General features: G+C 49.9%; 1 protein-coding gene across 1 annotated transcript; it reads left to right on the top strand.

Annotated features, from left to right (window-relative positions):
• Positions 1-1,280: 1,280 nt before the first annotated feature.
• Positions 1,281-20,023, top strand: Foxred2 (FAD dependent oxidoreductase domain containing 2). Its single transcript, XM_020161927.2, has 9 exons — positions 1,281-1,440; positions 1,926-2,453; positions 4,036-4,287; positions 4,896-5,165; positions 6,321-6,487; positions 11,819-11,984; positions 13,183-13,424; positions 14,537-14,707; positions 18,344-20,023. Exons 2-9 carry the CDS (start codon positions 1,927-1,929, stop codon positions 18,601-18,603), a joined length of 2,055 nt encoding a protein of 684 aa, XP_020017516.1. The 5' UTR covers positions 1,281-1,440; position 1,926; the 3' UTR covers positions 18,604-20,023.
• The last annotated feature ends 1,963 nt before the right edge of the window (positions 20,024-21,986 follow it).

The following is a 21,986-nucleotide window of genomic DNA, read 5'->3' as shown; positions in this document are numbered from 1 at the left end:
ATTCTCAGTCTTCACAGCCACTAAGAAACAGACATCCCTAGTTTTTGGTGAGGTATTTTGCCTAGCCCCTGTGGCTTCAGACAAGTGCTTACTGCAGAGTGCCGTGTGCCAGATAACAGCAAAAGCAGTGAGGTCACCATAGTGACCACCAAAGGCAGTTTCTGCTGCAGTGGAGCTTTTCTGATGTGACTATAGGCTGTGACGAAAACACATCTAGCATTCCTGGTGGAGGTTTTTCTAGAGCAGTGGCAGTTATGCTTCTTAATGAAAAATGCTCCAGCTGTGCAAAGTTGAAAGGCCAAAAATTCTTACCACGCTGTGTTCCCTCAAGAACTCAGCTCAGCCCTGGGCTGGTGGCTGAAGCCTATAATCCTAGCTACTAAGGAGGCAAAAATCAGGAGAATGTGGTTCAAAGCTAGCCCAAGCAAATAGTTCGACAGACCCTATTTTTGAAAAAGAACCCATCCCCCAAAGGGGGGGGGCTGAAGAGGTAAGCACAGGCATGAGACCCTGAGTTCAAAACCCAGTGCAGCCAAAAGAAAAAAAAAAAAAAACTCAGCTCACTCCACTGGAGCTCGATGTCCTTTGGAGGTTAAGTGCAGGTGTACTATATCCAGCCCGTGTAGATCTCATGCAGAGGCCACATGCCTTTCCTGGGAAAGCCAGCCTTCCTCTCGTGTTGCCCTAGGTAGGTTTCAATCCTTCGCTCCATTTAACTGTGTGAGCTTCTGCACATGACGTCACCCCTAAATGCCCATTTGTCCAGTCAGCTACATGTTGGAAAACAGCATCCCTTGCGCACCCCTCCTGGTTGCTAGACGATCCAGTCAGTCGTGTGTTACTTAGTAAGAAGTGTGCTGGATCACTGTAGCAAACGCTTGCTACTTGGTTTATCTGCCCTGGCTTCACCACCCTGACTTGCAATCCCACACAACTGGGTAGGCCAACTAGCTTTATTTAGTCTGGGTACGTTAATGCAGGAAGATAAAAACTAGGATTTTCTCCAAAAATCTGCTCTCATTGTCACATGTGAAGAGAGTTTAAAAACCAGGGTTCCGTGCTTCATCCCGGATCTAGTCACTATCCCCGCCAAGCCAGCTGGGACGCGCCAGCTCCAGACCCCTCTGCCGCCCGGGACACCGCACATAGCACGTGCGCACGGCTCCCGCGCCTGGCCCGGGGCGGGTGGACTGCCAGCCGGTCCCGGCGTGCCGCGCGCCGCGCACGTGACCCCGCCCCCTGCCATTGGCCGGGCTGGAGGGGAGGAGCGGGGCCGCGCGCGAGCAAGCCCGTGGGCCTCACTCGACTGCAGCCCGCTGTCAGAGCGGCCGCGAGGTCCGCGCTCCGCTGGGGCGGCGGCCGGCGGCGCGGAACAGGAGCGCAGCTTGGGCACCGCGCACGCGCCGGCAGCACTTCCCAAAGCGCGCGCTGTGGCGGCAGGTGTGCCGGGGCATCCCTCCCTCACGTGACCCGGGAGGCTGGGGCGGGGGACCTGGAACGGGGCGGGGCCTTGTAGACCACTCCTCCTTCGGGCTCCAGCCGGAGGGCGAGGGCGTGACCAGAGAGAGCTGGACCTCTTGCGGATCCAACCTGGGGAGGACCTCCAAGGGTGTGGGGTTCCTCTCAAATGAGGGAAGTTGGGGGGACCTCCACCTCTTCCCCAGGGTGGAGACTGCCATGACAATAAGGAGACTGACACTCCCAGGAAAGCAGATGCTGAAGGAGATGAGATGTAGGGGTTCGGAGCTCTGGCGGGCACCTTGGAAAAGACAAGAGTAGGAGCAGGTGGGCTCTAAGGTCCAGAGGTTCTAGCCCTGGCTCTGCTTGGATTGCTGTGCGTCTCAGGCACGCCTCTGCCTCTTCCTGGGCCTCCGTTCCTCACACCAGGCCTCGAGGTGCGAAGTCTCCCCTCTGGTCTGCCGCAGGATGGGTGTCCTCGCCACGGCCACGCTGTGGACGCTCCCAGGGCTGCTCCTAACCCTTGCCCTGCACCTGGCCCTGTGCTCCCGACCGCACCGAGACTACTGCGTGCTGGGCGCTGGGCCCGCGGGCCTGCAGATGGCCTCCTTCCTGCAGCGGGCAGGCAGGGACTACACGGTGTTCGAGCGCGCGCCCGCTCCGGGCAGCTTCTTCACGCGGTACCCGCGGCACCGCAAGCTCATCAGCATTAACAAGCGGTACACCGGCAAGGCCAACGCCGAGTTCAACCTCCGCCACGACTGGAACTCTCTGCTCAGCCACGACCCCCGGCTGCTCTTCAGACACTACTCGACTGCCTACTTCCCCGACGCCGGCGACATGGTGCGCTACCTGAGCGACTTCGCAAACAGGCTGGGGCTCCACGTTCGGTACGACACAACCATTGTCCATGTCACTCTGGAGAAGGACTCACAGGCCTGGAACGGCCACTACTTCGTTCTGACCGACCAGAAGGGCCAGGCGTACCAGTGCAGGTAAGGAACGGCCCCTCTGGGCTCACCTGCGGAAGCTGGGCACATCCCGGAAGGAGGACACCCATGAATTGACCTGGAGATGTGCGGGGAACGGGAGAAAAGGGGCACATCCTTGCCCCTACTAGAATTCAGTGCTAAGAGGGTCAGTTCTGCCACCATTTCTCAAGTGTCTTTAAAAAGTTGTGGCTGCGTATGTTTGGGATGCTAACGATTTCTTTCCTTCAGGATCTGTCAGTCTAACGTCTCAGGTTCACCATGATGCTGAGGTGCTGAGTACTCAGCATAAGCACAGCTTCTGCACCCACAAAATCCTTCCTGTAGAATATCTCCTGGATCTAGTGTTCCCCAAACTACACGCTGGGAAATGCTGGAAAATGCCAGCATGAGACGGTCCAGTGGGATTTCAGAACTGAACCAGAGTGGGCTGCCCAATGCGCTGTGAATCTAGTGACCGGTTTTGGCTTGGGAGACAGCTTAATATTGTATGGGCACCCCAAACTTGTTTAATATTCTCAAGGAACCTGTGGGGGTAGGGGGATGCTGATCTCCATTTGACAGATGAAGACCTGAGTTCCAGAGAACTTGAGTAAGTGCCACACAGCTACTACATGGTAGAGCTGTGATTTGAGCTTTTTCAGGCTGCCTCTCCCTTCCTGGCCACTGCCTCACACCTGGCTCCAGGCAGGTGCTCAGCTAGTGGTGCTCATCTGCTCCCGTGATGGGGGTGCTGCCATTGCTCTTTGCCTCTTACAGCCTAGAGAAAAGGGGTTGTACTGATTTGTACTCTTGCATTTTAGGCAGCTGGGCTACAAAGGAGGGGATTCGGATAGGAGTAGAGCAGACAAGGATCAGAAAACAAGCATGGATAGGGCTGTATGAGCCCCTTCTACTGGCCAGTGAGTCCTGGTCAGGTCAGCCCATCCTTCTGCAGGCTGCCAGGATCCGCCATCTGGCTGCCCACCACGGGACTATATCCCCACCAGTCTGAAATCTCTTACTCTTGGAATCGGACCCATCTGTGTTCAGATCTGGCTCTGCTGCGCTCAGGCACTCCAAGGCCTGTGCCCACAGGGCTTGAGTCTCCTCACCTGTAAAGCAGGCCACGGAACACCAACTCCAGGTTGCTTTGAAGAGAAAATAAAATGATACACAAATGCATGAGCACAGGGCCAGGTACAGAAAGAGTGTCACAGTTGTGTGTACGGGGCAGGCAATCAGAAAGAGGAAAAAGCCTCAGATTCCATTCCCATCACTGAGGCTAGTATTTGGTCTGACTGCTGTGTTCAAAGTTAGGTGAAATCTGGTAGTTTCCCCTAGCATCACCTTCTCAGGGAGCAAGATGAATCTCTACATTTGGTATAATTGCAGTGAAGCGTGAAGGAAAATGTATCCAGCCCACTGAGAGCTCGTGGGAAGCAAGGCTGGGATAGACCATTAGATGGATGAGTGGATGAACAAATGAATGATCACTGTTTTCTTTTAGGAGCCAGTAGTCAGGGTGAGGCAGATTGGTGAAGAGAGATTTTTCAGTAAGTGATCTAGCAAAGAGACTGAGCTGGCTTTCCTCTGTCCCTCCCTGCAGCGTCCTTCTGGTAGCCACTGGTTTGTCAGTCCCCAACCAAGTTGACTTCCCCGGCTCTGAACATGTGGAGGGTTATGAGTCTGTGTCTGTGGACCCTAAGGACTTCGTGGGTCAGAATGTGCTGATCCTGGGCCGTGGGAACTCAGCCTTCGAGACGGCAGAGAACATCTTGGGTGTCACAAACTTTGTCCATATGCTGAGCCGCTCCCGGGTGCGGCTCTCCTGGGCCACCCACTATGTTGGAGATGTCAGGTATGCTGCAGCTCTCTCTGTGAACATATTCTGTACTGTAAACCCCTTATCAGTGCGGGTTTTGTTACTATCAGGAAATACCTGAGACCGGGTAACTTATGTTTTAAAAAGATTTATTTAGCACACAGTTTCAGAGGCTAGAAGCCCAAATAACATGGTACTGACTCAGGTAAGGGCCCTGTGCCTGCATCCCCCCATGGCAGAGGGCATCACAATGACAGAAGCACATGTGAGCGAGATTGGCCACTTGGCAAGTCAGGAAGCCAGAATGGGGAGGGGGAGGGCTTGCTTCTTATATAGCATCCCTCTAGCTAAAACTAACCAGGGTCCTATGAGAAGAGAACTACCTTTAACCTCTTCCAAGGGCAGTGCCCCAGTGACCTCCCACTTAGCTCCACCTCATAAAGATCCACCACCTCCCAACATCACATCACCAACCCGGGCAAGCTTCCGATGCATGAACCTTTGAGTGACAGGCCCCATCCAAACCCTAGCAAGCTACAGCTATGGGAAAGAGACTCCTCCATCACCTTCCCTGGCCCCTGCTAGGCTAACTAGCCCTGCTCTGAGTCCCCTTGCACTCTTCTTGCCTGTTCTTTGGACCCCAGAGCCATCAACAATGGCCTATTGGATACCTACCAGCTGAAGTCCCTGGACGGGCTTCTCGAGTCGGACCTGACAGATCTGGCCATTGTGAAGGACCACAAGGGCAAGTTCCATATCACTCTGAAGTTCTTCCTGGAGGAAGCCAATGCCAGCCAAAGTGCCGACTCCATCACCCTCCCCCAGGATGACAATGACAACTTTGCCATGCGTGTGGCCTATGACCGAGTCATCCGCTGCCTGGGCTGGAAATTTGACTTCTCCATTTTCAACTAGTGAGTCCAAGTGAGGGAGGAGGTGGGGGTCTCCCAACAAACCCCTTCTGGCCCTCCCTAGGGGAACAGGGTGACCATTCAGTGGCCAGAGACAGGCTTTCAGGACAGCACCTGAAGAACACAGGTGGGCACTGCCTGGCCTCCCTCCCAGAACAGGAGCTCTGTGTCTACTGCAGGTCCCAGCTGGCCCTGCCACCCTGCATCCTGGAGCAGCAAGGGTCTTCATCCAGGCTGTGAGCCTCCGCCTGCTAGATGGGTAGACTAGCTCAGTCAGGTGTGCAGTTGTAGTACAGGGCTCAGCTCCAGGCACTGAGAGTCTCTGCTTACCTCGTCCATGAGCTCTGGAAGGTTCCTTTCCACGCTGTGCCCCACTTCTTCATTTCCACAGTTTCTTACATAGTTATTGTAAGGATTAGTGTAAGAAACTGCTTCACACACGCATATACACACACACACTGGTTTTTTTTGCAGTACTGGGGTTGAATTCAGCCTCAGGCACTTTACCACTTGAGCCACGCCCCCAGCCCTTTTTGCTTTGGTTATTTTTTGAGATAGGGTCCTACTTTATGCCCAGGCAAGCCTAGACCTCATAGCTAGAATGACAGGCACACAACACCACACTCAGCTTTTATTGGTTAAGATGGGGTCTCACCAACTTTTTTATTATTTTTTTGCTCAGACTGGCCTCCACAGTATTCCTGATCTCTACCTTCTGAGTAGCTGGGATTGCAGGTGTAAGCCACCGTGCCCAGCAGCTAAACTCATTTATAATTGTATTTTGAAGAACTGCTTTATGGAGCCTGATCTTTAGATGTTGTTGCCCAGTAACGTGAGGCTTGGGGTCAAAGCATCCATCCAGTCACTTACTTAGCCCTGGCCAGGGCACCAGAAGAGAACAGCTTGCTCAGACCCTCCTTCCCCATCAGGTGGCGGCAGGTCCCGGTCTTAGTCCAGAGCCAGCCTTGGGTCAGACTTGCCAATGTCCTTAACCTAAGCCTCAGTTAGGTGCCTATTAACTGGAGATGATTAGCTGCACCTCCTAGGGTCACAGTGAGGTTATGAGATGAGGAGTGTAGCCCACAGGTTTAGTGCCAGAGCTGGAGTAAGAGCTGCAGCCACACAGGTCTTGTGACTAATGTCACTTTCTACTGCCAGCTCCCTCAGACTCTCCTCTGGAAACGAATTCAACAAGAAGTACCCGCTGATCAGAGCTAGCTATGAGTCCAAAGGAAGCCGGGGTCTCTTCATCCTGGGGACAGCCAGCCACTCAGTGGACTACCGGAAATCCGCTGGAGGCTTCATCCACGGATTCCGATACACAGGTGAGTTGGCTGAGAGGGCCACTGTCTCCAGGCAGAACCACCATCATCGTCCCTCGGGTTAGAAACAGACATGCACCTGACTTCCGGAAGCATTAAAGAGATTGCTTATCAGCAGTTGATTGCCATAACTTCCCTGTCTGTGGCAGATGCCCACATTTTCATGGACTGCAGATGTGTCCAGAAGACGTATCAGATAACGCATAAAGTTAGGTACATCTAGGAGTGGCCTGTGATGTGCTTCAGGCCTGTGCAGGTTCGAGTCTACTAACCTGGATGGGTGATCTCAGAGGCCCTGGTGGACCACTCAACCCTCATAGGCTGTCATAAAGACTAAATGTTGTAATACCTGGGCACCACACAGCTGTGAAGTATCACACAGCATCTGGGTGCTGCCAGATTTCAATAAAAATGCTAACCGGTTCCTTTTCAAAACTCTCAGGACTGAAGGTATAAATTTTCTCCTAACTTGAGAGCGTACATAAAATACTAGCAACATTTTAAAAAAAATAATTTGATTTATTGCATGAGACTAATCCCCCAGCAGAAATTGATACTTTGTGATTTTAAGGATCAGAGGGAAAAGAAATCAAGGAAGAGAGATGGATTCCATATGTTGAGTCATTCGGTAGCTGAGTGCTATGAATGCAGTGCCCCCAGCTGGGAAACCTTCATTTTTTTTTTTTCAAAGAAATATCTAAAAGTCAGAGGTTTGATGATCAATTATTAGTATACTAACTAGTGGCCACATTGGTATTACTATGAAAAAGATAATTATGAGTGTGTGGGCAGTGATAATAGCACAATAAACTTGATCCTCTCCTAATAGAGACCCTGGTCGTCCCAGCCCAGCTTGAATTAAGACAGGGCAGCGGGGCTCCAGTGGCTCACGCCTATAATCCTATCTACTCAGAAGACAGAGATCAGGAGGATTTCAGTTTGAAGCCAGCACAGGCAAATAGTTCATGAGACCCTATCTTGAAAAAACCCAACACAGAAAAGGACTGGCGGAGTGGCTCAAGTGGTAGAGTACTGCCTAGCAAGCATGAGGGGCTGAGTTCATACTCCTGTACCACAAAAAAAAAAAAAAAAAGGGGGTCCTTCTTAAAAACAAACAAGACAGCATGTACCCTTCCAGCCCAAGCACCAAAAAGTAGGTGACGTGTCATCATGAAGATGTGTCTGCAACCATCTTTGTAACTGTAGAGCGTGATTAGCATCAGCAGTTGGTGAACGGAGGTAAAGGGTAAAAGAGTTGAACAAGCATCCGACTGTGAATCTTAGGCCAAGTCCTGAGGTGAACATTCATACTGAATTGCAAATTCAAAGGAGCTGCGTCAGTTCTGCTGGGGTTTCCCCTGCCTTTCTCCCCTCACTGGAGGGAGAGTCAATAATAGACAGCTGGCTTAGGGATTTAGCTGTTAACTCAATTTTCCTGGGGCTGGATTCCACTAATATGGTAAGGCTTTAGCTTGAAGTGTTTGATTTGCATTTAATTGAGGTAGGATCAAGCCTGGTAATCCCTTCTGCTTGCAGAAGGTACTGCTTTAGGGCTCAAAAGGCTCTTGGGCTCTGTGACCCAAATTCCTAGTCCAGTGTCAAAAATGTTGGTGCCGGGGAGAGAGAAAAAGTTGACAATATGGCAAGCGATGGTAGTAAAAACATTTGGAGGCTGTGGTGCGGATCCGGGTACAGCACCTGCCTGGCATGTGTAGGATCTGGGTTCAATCCCCCACATCCAAAGAAAGAAAAAGTTGGTTCTGTATTTTCAAATTGTCATTTTGTTTTTATGCTGTTGGTTGTTGGAAATATTGTTAGGATGTGAAATGAATAAATCATATGTAAAAGTAGTAAGGCTAGAACAGTGCCATCACTTTTTGCTAGTTCTCAAGTAGTGATTCATTTGGGTAAAAGTTCTGTGAGGCAAGGCAGCCTTCCTAGGGATGAGAGGTGATGTGGATTACAGATTACCAGCGGTATTCTGGGTGTGATCATAATAACGGGCTATTTATAGTGAAGTTAAATATTATAAATACTGTGATTGCTAATGTGATTTAAATCATTGTTTTCTGAAGAAAAACCAAGGGTTGGTTGTTTCCTCCTGGTCGTGGGAACTGAAATCCATAACTCAGAGCCTCTCCAGACACCTTCTCAAAGCTGTTCTCTTCTGGTTTCTGGAAAGCAATTCTGCAAATGTGAGCTGTTCCCTCTCCTGTCGTTAACCTTCTGGCAAGGCATAGTGTGTTGAAATTCAGTCAGTCAGGTAGACAGTACTAGTTATTAGTTAAATAAGTCCCCAAAACATTGGAAAATACAGGAGGAGGGGACATTGTTCCATATTCTGCCTCCCACAGACACTCAGTGTTTCCTTTTCCATTTTGTTTTTTAAAACAGTAAGGCAGACTTTATTCAAGAAGGGCCATGGCGACAGGTATGCAGCGCCAGTGGCTCACACCTGCAATCCTCGTGTTACATGCCAGTGTGAAATGTTGTGGGCTGGTGTTGAGGGTCTTACCTTCACAGGCCAGAGAACTGGCTCATGAGGCAGCTGATTGACTCGTGAGACAAGGCCGGTACACAAAGTAGGATTTATTAGAGAAAGAAAAGCCTACAGCTAGAGCAGTGCAATGGAGCCTGGAAACCGGTGGCCCAGGTGAAGGCTGGGGTTCTTTATGGACGCTTTAACTCTGGGTTAGGGTAAGGGTTAGGTGGGTTCTTTTCATTGTCCATGGATTTGTGTGCAGGCTCTCTTTGATGAACTGGTCTGTTTGCCCCTTATGGGGGGAATCAATCTTGAGAGCATTCTGTTTATCAGCCCCATGGCAGATTTATGAGGCCATGTAACTCCTCCCCAGCAGGCAGAGCTCATAGTGCTCTCCATGGACCCAACTCTAGCTACTTAGGAGGCTGACATTGGGAGGCTTGTGGTTCAAGGCCACCCAGGCATATAGTTTGTGAGACCCCCATCTCCAAAATAACCAGAGCAAAATGGACTGGAAGTGTGGCTGGCTCAAGTGATAGAGCGCCTGCTTTACAAATGCAAAGCCCTGAGTTCAAACCACAGTCGCACAAAAAAAAAAAAAAAAAAAAGATATCCAGTTAAAATTGAGTTTTGTTTTTTTTAAATCTTTTCTTTCTAATTTCCTTTTTTTAACTTAAAAAAAAATAATTTTTTCAGCATGAAAGGTAAGAGATGTAAACAAATTCACTGTCTAGAAACCCATGTGCTATGCATGGAGACCACACCTCCACCTCCCTTACCGTGGGTGCTGGTGAGAGCTGAGCTGGTGCCGGGAGCCACAGCCTCTGGCTGATATGGGCGTGGTTGGTACTCACAGGACGGCCAGCCCTGGAAACCAGCTGTCGACCCCGAATCCCCAGCTGCTTTTCGAAACAGGAAGGTGGCAGCAGAAGGAAGGCCCCACTGGTGGCCTCAAAAGCCCTGCACATAGTAGCACGTGGGGCAGCCCCTGGGCTGGCACCCACTTAGTGGGTCTTGTATTGCCTGGTGGCTGCTGCATAAGCCACTTAATTTTGCCACAAAACCATGAGATCCTGCATCTGTATCCTCGGGATTCCATGCTTCCCATTGTCTGAGTGCTGGTGTGTGCATTTCTCTATCCTTCCAGCTTGGCAGGGAAAGATAATCATGTTTTGCCATTAATTTCCAGACGATACATTTTATTCCCATGTGTGCTGTCAGGGAAGAGGACCTTAGCCATCTGTGATCCCAAGGATTACCAGTCATCGTGGTTCCCAGGCACATTGCCTGCCTATCCCCGCTGGCAGGCAGACACTGCCCCATCTCTCTTGGTTCCTTCTATGCCCTGTTCTCTCCCTAGCTCACAACTTTCATCCTTACAACAGCCCCAGGAAACAGCTCTTAGTACTTCAACTCCACTTTTCAGATAAGAAATCTAGCTGTCAGAGAAGTTAAGTAACCTGCCCAAAGTCAGTCGTGGCAGAGGTGAAATTTGAATCCACATCTGTCCAGCTCTACAGCTCACACCTAAATGCTAAGTTTCAGGCAAGAGGAGAGCAATCTTTGTTGGGTGGGCATCTGACTGGTGGTCACTAAGGAACTGCCAGCCCCCCAAGGGTGAAGGACACTGGTTGGCACAGTAGGGCCTGGCCTGGATCTTGCTCCTCATTCTGCTGAGAAACAGCCCCAAGCAAAATGAGAGTAAGGCAGAGTGAAGTGACAGAAGATAAAGATGGTGGCATAGACACCACTGTGCAGGAGATAGGACCCACTAGAAGCCCTTCCCACTCCTTCCTGCCTTGCCTTTACCAAGTCAGGGCCTCTTCGTCTTTCCTGACTGGCCTTCCTGTGTTGGCCTCTCTGGCTTCCCACCCAACCACATGGTGCTCATTGAAACAACCTTGCCTTAAACAGAAAAACCCAAACTCTCATACTCCTCTTCATACAGTTCAGTGGCTCCCTTCTGTCCCCTTAGAGACTCCTCAGCAGGGCATCCCAAGCTGTGCAGGGCTGCCCCAGCTCAGCCTCCATGCCTCCCTATCTCTTCTCCATACACACCCTGCCTTCTCACACACAGGTTGTTCTCCAGACTTCACGTCTTCCACGCACAGTCCCTTTGTTCAGGGCACCCTCCCAGCCTCTAAGCGATGGTTACTCTGAAACCTCTGTGAAACTCAGCTCAACCAGCGTCCCATCCAGTAAGGCTGAGTGTCTTCACCGGAGCTCTGGGCCCAATGAGGCTCCTTACAGTGCTCTTTCTGTTGGTGTCCTGGCCTTTCTTGCATTTGGGAGTTTGGTTGGTTAATTTTGGAACAGCAAGTGTCTGTGTGTGATATACAGCAGCCCAGGTGCATAGAAAACCACCACCCGCCCTGCAGTTGCTCTTCTCCCTTGACAAAAATACATAAAGCTGCTCAAAATAGGACTTGGGACAGATTGGATTTGGGCCGTGAGAGAGGGAAGCGGTCAGAGATTGTCCACGTGGGTGTCTGATGGAAATGGCTGTGGGGAGCAGGGAGCTCTGTCTGGGTTGGATGTACCCAGCGTGAGGTGGCTGCAGTGGTACTTGTGTATGCAAATGGCCTCAAGCAGGGGTGGACATGCTCAGGCCTATGGTGTTAATGTAGCCCCACCCACTCTTTTCCTGATCTCTGTGGCTGCTTTCACCCGAAGGACCAGATAGAGTGGTGTCTTTGAGCTGTGGATGGCCACAAGCAGAGAACATTTGCCACTTGGCCCTTTATGCACAACTTTTGCTGAGGCCTGCCCTTTCTCGAGGCCTGGGCCTTGCTCACCACAAGTGAAAGTAAAATCTTCAGCATGAAGGCCCTTCTTCCCTCTGGCCATTTCAGTGCGTGCTGTCCACCGGCTCCTGGAGCATCGCCACCATGGGGTTGCCTGGCCCTCCACCGAGCACCCCATCACACAGCTGACCAGCTCCATTGTCCGGCGTGTGAACGAGGCTTCTGGGCTGTACCAGATGTTCAGTGTGCTGGCTGATGTCATCCTACTGAAGGAGTAAGTAGCCCAGCCCCATCCACCTCCCCTCTGCCAGGCTCCACCATACACCCTGCACTGCACTCCTCTTCCTGTTCAGTTCCGAGTAGCCCTGTTGTTTCTTCCCAAAGGGGGAGGGGTGCTATGGGAGTGGGGAAATCTATCCTGGTGCAGGAAAGGTAGTGAAGTCCATACCACAGGTTCTGCAGACAGATTGTCTGGAGTGTGAACCCTTTTTTTTCTTATTGTGTGACCTTGGATAAGTTAGTTAGTCTCTCTCAGCCTTTCTTGCTTCATCTGAAAACTAGGGATTGAAGGCAGCATTTGGCCCCAAGTAGGCAAACAGTAACAAGGCAGCCATACAAGTTCAGTTCCCAGAGTCCTTATCAATCAAGCGGTAAGTGGCAGATCACAGAGGACACACGGTGCCTGAGAAGGACACAGTGTAGAGTACCTGGGGAAAATGCTGGAGGGGAGGCCAAGAGGGCCCTCAGAGGACTGGGGAGGCAGAGAAAATGCTCCCGCCACAGGGCACTACCTCATCTAAAGCCAGCGATGCCCCTGAGCACGAAGTCCAGGTCACAGAGAGTCCATGTACTCAGTTCACAAACCTCACTTCATCCTTGACACCCTCTCTTTCACATCAATGCCCAAATTATGAGCAACCCTGGCAACTCTACCTTCAGAGAAGCCTAGATCCAACCAGCTGTCACTGCACATCCCTGAGCCTCCCACCCACCCCGATACAGGCCTTCCACCATGGCTATGGTATGTCCTCCATGTGGCCACCAGGTGGTCCCTTTAAAAGAGGTCACACTGATGTTGTCCCTGCCCCATACTCTCCAGGGACCAGCAGAAACCATCTCAGTCCAGTGAAATCGAGCCTCCCCCCATGGCACACCCAGCCCTCTGCAGCCACCCCATTCTCTCTACTCCAGCCGCCCTGGCCTTCTCCCTGGTCCTTAACACAGCGAGGCCCTCACCCTCCCAAGGGCTCCTTTACTGTTTCTTAAACCTGGGGCATGCTTTCCTCAGATGTCCCTTCCAGGTTGCACAGAACTTTCTGGAACCTATCCCAGCCAGCGCAGCTGTTGAATCTGAGGCATCAGAGCTGATCAGTGTCTGCTCCTGGATTGACACTTGTCACTGGCAGGAAGACTAGATGTACCCTGCCCCTCTCCTCTCTGCCTGGCACTGAGCCCCTGTGCCCCTCCCCCAGGAACGCCATGGCATTTGAGTACCTGGAGGAGTTCCCCATGCAGATGCTGGCCCAGCTGGAGACCCTCACAGGGAGGAAGGCGCGGCATGGGCTCTTTGTCATCAATATGGAGTATGGCAAAAACTTCTCTGGGCCCGACAAGGACGTCTTCTTTTACGACCGGTCTGTGGGGCACACGGAAGATGCCTGGCAGTCTAACTTCCTGCACCCTGTCCTCTACTACTACAGGCACCTCCCAACCGGTGAGTGGGCCTCTGTCCTCCCCAAGCACAGCCTTTCTGGAGCTGGCACTCCTTGGACCCCACTCTATAGTGTTTCACTGTTAAGCCTCACAGAATTCCTTCAGCTGACAGAAGGGGGGACCCCTTGGGCGCTCTGCCCAGAGACCAGATGGGGGAAGAAGGTACAAGAATGATCAATGACATTTCCAGATTCTGGCATATACTGTGACCTGGATGGGCCACACTGGAGTGTCACTTTCTCCAGATACCACCTAGTAAGAGGACACTGTTGTGCTATGGAGTTGCCAAAGGAGGCTGGGGCAGAGGGGTGCTGCAGGCTGAATATAAGAACGGGGCAAGGCACTGGAGCTGGCTAGCACAGCACAGAAAAGATGGGCAAAACTCCCAGGTCTGTCCTTTCATTGCCGTGTGAGCTTGGATCATCACTTAACCTCTCTGAGCCTTGCTTCCTGGCCTACAAAATGGGAATAATAGTAATCACTTCCTGTAGCATTGCATGAGGATCAATCTGATAATACCCACTGCATGCCAGCAGTGCTGGCCCAGTGTTGCTTCTGATAAATTCACAGCCTAGGGAACACAACTTCTGCTTCAGAGCTGGAAGGGCAGCAGGCAGAAGAGAGTGGTCAGCTAGGGGCTGTATCAACAGGCTGAAGGGACAGGAACTCAGAGCTGTGTTCAGTATATAGAATGCCAACTAGTTAAAGCTGGCCAAATCCCAGGGTCAGGCTCCCAGTACAGGGATGGTCAAATGTCAGCTCAGTGGCCATGGACCTAGGACCTTTCGGTGCAGGGTCTTGAGCCTCTTCAGGAAAGACCAGTTTCAAAGCAGCACAGTGAACTTTAGTCTGCATGAGTCTTAAACAGCAGTCAGTGGTCTCAGCACTGCCCTCTGCAACCACAAGCCGCAGGTTTTCTTCCTTATGTCAGCAACAAATATGAGACCAGGCAGTTGACCAGACTGACCACAGCCCTTGCAGAAGTGCATCAGGAATGTGGGCATGGAGTACAAGGGAGGCATTTGGGATGTGCAGGACACACCCACGCACAGCATCCCCACAGTGTTAGAAGCCAGCCTGGGCTCTGACGTGGCACCCTCCCTCCCTCCACAGAGCAGGAGGTGCGGTTCCGCCCTGCACACTGGCCACTACCAAGGCCAGCTGCCATCCACCACATCGTAGAGGACTTCTTGACAGACTGGACTGCCCCTGTGGGGCACATCCTACCTCTGAGGCGCTTCCTGGAGAACTGTCTGAACACCGATTTGCGAAGCTTCTATGCAGGTAATTTGAGTTTCAAGGACAAAAGACTGAGCCAGAGGTCCAAGGAGGGCCAGAAAGTTTCATGTCCTGTGGTTTCAGGACCTGAATCTGAAAATTCAACCCCCAAGCTCCTGGAGCTAGTGGGGGTAGGCTATATGTTCACTGAAGCCCCTCCCAGACCAGAACACCTGGAAATATGGAGTAACATGTCCTTTCCAAAGAGCTAGCAGGAAAGTCAGGGAACTCCCAGAGCTGGATACTATGAAAAGCACAAGCTAGTGTGGGGCCTGTGCTACCTGCTGATCAACAGTAGCCCAGGGCTTGGGTCTGTACTCACCAGACCTTGAGATGGACAGATAAGTGGAGCAGAATGGGAGGTCTATTTAGAGACCCTCAAAAAACTTGGATCTCAGTGGGTAATTAGAGGCAAAAAAAAAAAAAAATACTGCCGAGAAAGAAAGGAAATGCATGCTTTTTGGCCCTGGGTAGAATAAGGGGAAAAAAATTCACCTGTGAAAATGTCCAACCACCACACCCCACCCTAGTAAATTTAGGGCCTAACTTCCCATCCTCATTGTGTGTGGTGCAGAAACCACAGAAACAAATTCAAGCCTTCCTTTGAGAAATCCACTTTAAAACTCGTCCTTGAAGAATCCCCACAGATGAAGTTCCAAGGAACGTGAACTCCCAATCAAAAACCATATAACAATGATATAAGCCAGTATGAGGGTGTGTTAGCAGAAACAAAGGATCAAACCTACAAAGACTGCAGGGATCAGAACAAAGACTGCAGGGATCAGAACAGCCGTGTGTAGACTCTAAAGTATGTTTAATGTATCCAATGAAATGTTTTTAAAGATTACTCGAAGTACAATAAAGGAAAACTTTCATTTTGACTGGATGTCTAGCTCGGTGGTAGAGCACTTGCCTAGTGTGCATAAGACCCTGGCTTCAATCCCCAGCACAGAAACTTAGAACTCTGACAGCCAAACCCAAAAAGGGAACTGGGAGAGATGTCAAATGATCCAGAGGGAGGACTGATTGAAATAAGCCAAATTTTTTTTAAGTCCTTGAATGTAAATATCCATGTTAATAGGCTTAGGAGCATGGCTCAAGTGGTAGAGCGCCTGCCTAGCATTGTGAGGCCCTGAGTTCAAAACCTGGTACTATCAGAAAAAAAAAAATCTGGTGAACACCTATTATATGTCAGAGACCAACTCTGGCCTGGTCAGAGAGCAAGTGTCCTTGCTTCATCCTGAGTCTACTTTGAAATAATGCTGAATGTGTTATGGAGATGGCTTGAGATAGTAGTTTACATTGGCAGTCTAAATATCTAAAAACAGTTCATAGAGCCAGAGCTAAGCAGTATGCAAGCTGTAGGCCTTGATCAAACACTGCCCCCTGAAATGTTAGAGACAAGAGCCCTCAGCTCCAAAACGCCTCTCAAGGAGTCCACAAAAATGCCAGTGTGTGCCAGGGAGCATACCCCACCCTGTGTTGTGGGACCCTGCCAGTGCATCATCCTAACCCTCCAGCCTCCTGTCTCCCCTTTCCGGATTATTTTCAACATTATAAGCCACTGAGTGGTGCTGCCTTGAGCTAGGAAGAATCCTTCCAGCAGAAGCCAGCTGGCAGGGTGGTGGACTCCCCTCCACCCTTAGCCATTGTGCAGCTGCTAGTTCTGGCCTCAGACTCCACTGGACATCTGTGTCCCCAGGCCCTGCAGAAGGGTGACATCATCAGGTCACCCTTGCAGTACTTCTACCATCCTCCCTCACATCTGCTCTCTTCCCTCTCTTCTGTCCTGCTAGTGCCTCCATACTGAAAGTCAGAGATAAGTAGGAAGGGATATTTGTGGAGCCCTTCTCAGCCTGTGAGCCATATGAGTCCCATCATCCTTCCTCAAGTTGCAGTGGGACCCCAGCCAGGTTCTAACACCATGTCTTACCACCTGTCTAACTCCCCCACAAGACTGAGCCTAAACCAAGTGCTGTGGTGTGTTCCTATAACCCCAGCACTCAGAGAATCAACAGTTCAAGGCCAACCTGGGATACATAGGGAATTTGAGGCAAGCTTGGGCTAGTGAGACCTGTCTCAAGAAAACCCCTGAGCCTATATCTGTTTCCTTCCTTTCCTTTTCTTTCCTTTTCTTCCCTTTCCTTTCCTTTTCTCAAATCCAAATGTTTGTGTCTCCTCTTACCTGTGAGAAATACCTGCAGGGAATATGTTCCAAGACCCCCAGTAGATGGCTTGAAACTATGGGTAGGACCAAACCTTATACTTGCAGCTGCAAATGGCTTGAGGTCACTCATGTCAGGGATCCCAAGCTGAAATTTCACATAGGCTCAATGATTGAACATGTTGGTGGTGATTTTCTGTTGATGTCTTCCACCCACAAATTGAATGCTTTTCCACTTTAACTAGCACTTAGTAATGCACTGTTTTCCTTAACTCTTGCAGTTTGAGGTGAGACAGAAGAACTGGCATGAATTTCTTTTTCCTTCTTCAAAATTTCACAGACAGAAGATGCATTCTTACCATGGATCTTGGCAACTGTAGCACACAATTTTTTTTCTTTCCTTACTAAGTCTAGAACTGTCACCTTTTCACTTAAAGGAAGTACCTTATGGTGTCTCTTTGGCATATCCAAATTGCCAGCATCACTGTCCTTTGCTTTGGGGCCATGATTAAGTAAAATAAATGTTACCTGAACACAAGCACTGTGACATTGTGACAGTCGTCTGATAACCAATATGGCTACTAGGTAACTAATGGACAGGTAGTGTATACACTGTGGATTCACCAGATAAAGGATGATTTCCATTCTGGACAGGATGGGACAAAAAAGTGCTGGCTTTCATCACACTACTCAGAACAGCTCACATTTTAAAACATAGGAATGGTTTCTTTCTGGAGGTTTAACTAAAACCCTGGAAACCAAAGCCACAGATAAGGGAGGACTACTGCACTTAGCAAAAGGCTTTTCCCCACCCTCTGCATCTCCATCCTTGTTCCCCAGAAGGAATTATTCCAGATCTTTTGGTTGTTGCTCCTAATGCCTTTGCTATTCTCAGAGCTTCCATTGCTTGTTTCTTCATATTTTGAAATAATCCATACCCACAGCTACTTTGTCACTGATCAGATTTAACATATGCACCAACCTTCTGTCGTAGCATCGACCAGGGTTTACCCATTTTATCTCCCCCGCCCCACAGTGTGTGGAACAGAACTTTTCACACAGAATTTATAACTCAAATATTGTCACAAGAGGCTCTGAGCTCAAAATGAATCTGACCACTGAATTCTCACCATGCCCAAGCCAGCTTCCAGAAGAGCAGGCTGAGGGTTAGCTCTTGAGGGACTGACCTCCGGCCCCAGTGTGGCTCCACACACAGCATCGTGTTCCATCCTGATATCTGGGGACCAATCATGTCTGTGGTGTCCTTTCATTTTGAAGCCTCATGGAGGGTCATGAGCCATGACCTGCTCAGGTCATACATGAGACACCCAGAAAGGTCAGCTCCCAGATTCAAGGGCTGGAGGGTACTGGTCAAGGCCCCTGGTGAACCCCTCAGGCCACCAGAATTGGCCACTCCTCTCCCTGTACCCCTCTCCCCTCCCCACAGCCTAACTCCTTCTTCTTTTGCCTTTGTGTAGAATCCTGTTTCCTGTTCACCCTTACACGCCAGAAGCTGCCCCCCTTTTGCCAGCAGGGATACCTGAAGATGCAGGGGCTTGTGAGTACTGAGCGCCTTCGGCACCACGGTGTGGAGAGCAGGCTCCTAAGGGACTATGCTGCCATGGGCCAGCACCTGGATGACAGCAGCCTGCAGCCTGGCAACCGTAAGCCAGTTGGTCACCATCTGGCTCCAGGGCCTCTTATCCAGTCCCTTGACAGAGACAAGGAGGAGCTCTGACTCTCCCCTCAACCTATGGACACAGTGGCCAGGCTGCTCCAGGCCTTGGTCAGCCCTCCTCTTTTCCTGCAGCCTCTCTTCCACCCATCAGGACTGCCCAAGACCACTCAGCTCTTCACCAGGAGAAGAGCAGCCTCTGTCAGGTGTGAGATGCCTTCCACAGCCAGCTCATCTCCAACTGGACCATTGCTGGACTGCTCTGTCCCCTTCCAGGGTCCCCTTTGCAGATGGTCCTGGATCCACCTGTAGAGTATGTGACAGCTGAAACCCACCTTCATTGTTAAGAGGGTTTGCAGAAAGACCTTAACATCCTCAACAACATAATAGACAGGTGGGATTGTTGCTCTCGGACTACCACAGAAGACCCCAGCTCAGAGGTGTTGAGTCCCTCCCAAGCTCCCCAACCAGGAGTGCCTGTCCATGTTCCACTCTTTCCACACTGCCCTGCCCTCCCTGACCCCTGCTCTCAGCAGGGTTTGGACTAGTAGAATGCACAGGGGCCATCCTGGCTTGTCATTACAGGCCCCAAGGGCTGGCATGGGGCAGAGATAAAAAGCTCCCTGCAAGCCCGAGGTTTCTTCCAGGCAGTGGACTCAGAATCTGCAGCCCTTGGGTCCCTCCTTATCCCTGCTCTCTGGCATCTTGAACCACACCTCTTTTTGGACCTGCAGCAAGCTTAGGGCAACTGTTTTCCTGCGTCCTACGCACCATGTGCAAGGAGGCTTTCACCAGTGCTTTTGTATAGTAACCCAGTTCTAGTTCCCTTGCTGGTCAGCTCCTCTTTTTTTCTCTTTGTCACCAGAAGTCCTCACTCTCCCCTCAGGGTTTCATTTGTGAGGAGCAGAGGGAAAGCATTTGTCCTCACAAGAGGACAGGGTTTCTTGGAAACACCCCCAACACACGCAGTGGATGCTTTCTCCCTGGCTCTCACTAGTTCTTCATGAATTGCTCAGAATTCCAGAGACACCAGCTTTCTGGACCAAAAGCCCCTTCCAGGAGCATCCTCTTCCTGTCAGGCAAGGCCCAACCCCCTTGGCTACCTAGTCTGCCATTCTGCTTGCTTGCAGTCACCTCTCTCTCCAGTCACTCTGAGTCCCAGCAGTGGATCTCCAACAGCCTTCTGCTGTGGGAATTGTCTACCCTGCAATCCTACTTGGGATAGTTTGCACAGGCCCAAAACTTCTAAAGTAAGGGTTTCTCCCTCACCCCAGGATGTAGGATTCACCACATTTCATGTGTATAATAGGTAAACCAGAACTGGCCTCTATCATCCCACCCTGTCCTTGTCTAAAAGCATTTTTTAAATGAATCTTTTAATTAGGACTGTGCCAAAACATCCAATCCTGCTCCACACATCTCGCCCACTCAATTACTGAGGTTGGCTGAGCCACTTGTTCCAATAAAAATTAGAGATACAGTAGCAAGTAGTTGACTGATGCCTAATTGTGTGACATCTGCTGCTTCACCTTCATCCACCAATTTGTTCATTCCATCAAAACATCAGCCAGCCTTACTTGTTTTTAGCACAGAGGATTCCGTTCCTGCTCACTGATTAGAGATATCTTCCCTGATTTCCTCGTTGTCAATTAATAGTTGGTTCCAAACAATGAAGAACATTGCTGCATTTGCCTAATCCCCATCTAGACATCACTTGCTTCTAACTATCCCCCACCTCCTCTGTTCTTGCCTGACCTTGGGTGCCCACTGCTTTAGGGTTGCCACCCTGGGGATAGCCACCACCCCTTCCTGCTGTGTGGACTCACATGTTCAGCTTGGTTGTCTCTCTTCTTTTTTTTTGGCGAGTCTGATGCCCACCAACAGAGCTCATCCTTTCCACCTGGACCAAGTTCCTCATTCCTTTTAGCTGAGGACTGGCTTCAGTCACTCCTCCTTTTAATATAAAGTTACTGGCACAAAGTAGACAAGTCAGTGAAACAACCCACTGGCCAGAAGGAGACCCTATTTGAAGTAGGAAGGAGGGGATTTTACACAGGGCCGGTTCAATGATAGAGAGCCTGCCCAGAATGTGGGAGGCCCCAGGTTCAATCCCCAGCACTGTGAAAAAAAGTAACCTCAAACCAATGGAAGATATGCAGGACTGTGCCATAAATAATGCTAGATGAGCTGGTTAGTAGTTTCAGGGAATCTTCATTTTATACCCTATTTCATACTAGACTTCAAAATTGATTCCAAATCAACTTTTGTTTTTTTCAGTACTGGCTTTGAACTCAAGGCCTTGTGCTTGCTAGACAGGAGCACTACCACTTGAGCCAGGCCACCAGCCCTTTTTGCTTTAGTTATTTTTCAAGTAGGGTTTCACATTTATGCCCAAGCTAGCCTGGACTGCAGTCCTCCTATTTACACTTCCTGTGTAGCTAGGATGACAGGTGTGCAGTGCCATACCCAGCTTTTATTGCTTGAGATGGCTCTCCTGAACTTTTTGCCTGAGTTGGCCTTGTGATCCTCCCTGATCTCTGCCTGCTGAGTAGCTAGGATTGCAGGTATGAGCACCACATCCAGCCTATAGGGAAACTTCTGAAGTCTTACAGAAACTAGGGTTGAGAAGAGGGTGCTATGCTCAGAGAAAGGACTTTCTAAGTTTAGAATAGAAGAGTTCTTCACAAAAAGATTTAACATTTCCAGGAACACCCAGCCCCTACTAATTAATATGCCCATTTGGAGAAAAAGTTTAAAAATAAAAAGGCAAGATGCTGGGGACCGATGGCTCACACCTGTAATCCTAGCTACTTGGAAGGCCGAGATCAGGAGGACTTCCATTCAAAGCCTATATTGAAAAAACCTAACACAAAACAGTGCTGGCACTTGCCTAGCAAGCACAAGTTGCTTTCAAGTTGAGTTCAAACCCCAATGCTGCCCCCCCCCAAAAAAAGCAAAATAGCATGAGCAAAAGAATTATAGTGGAATATAACATACATAAAAGCCAAAAAGCCAACATTACATAAATAATTGACATAAATGACAACTATGAAAAACAGTTAAATAAACTACCACCCTTTGAACTATCATACAGCTCTTAAAATGATGTGGAGAGAGATCAAGAACTACAAATGCACATGTAATAAGTGAAAAGCAGGATATGAAATGGCAGTTGACCTCTTGTGTACAATTAAGAAACTACACACAGGGGAAAGGAAACCTGGAATGTCAGCAGGGCTTCCACTGAGACTGGGAGAATAGGGCTTTCGTTCTATTCCTTCTTCCTCTTTTTTCCAAGTTTATAATTACACTGTATAGTAAAACAAATACATTTAGTTTAAAAAAAAAAATCTCTGTCCTGGCACTTGTGGCTCATGCCTGTAATCCTAGCTACTCAGGAGGCAGAGATGAGGAGGATCAGGGTTTGAAGCCAGCCCAGGCAAATA

This window comes from Castor canadensis, chromosome 8, assembly GCF_047511655.1.
Source record: "Castor canadensis chromosome 8, mCasCan1.hap1v2, whole genome shotgun sequence".
In the NCBI taxonomy this organism is placed as follows: Eukaryota; Metazoa; Chordata; class Mammalia; order Rodentia; family Castoridae; genus Castor; species Castor canadensis.
The sequence above is the reverse complement of the archived record's forward strand: the minus strand, read 5'-3'. Positions and strand labels throughout refer to the sequence as shown.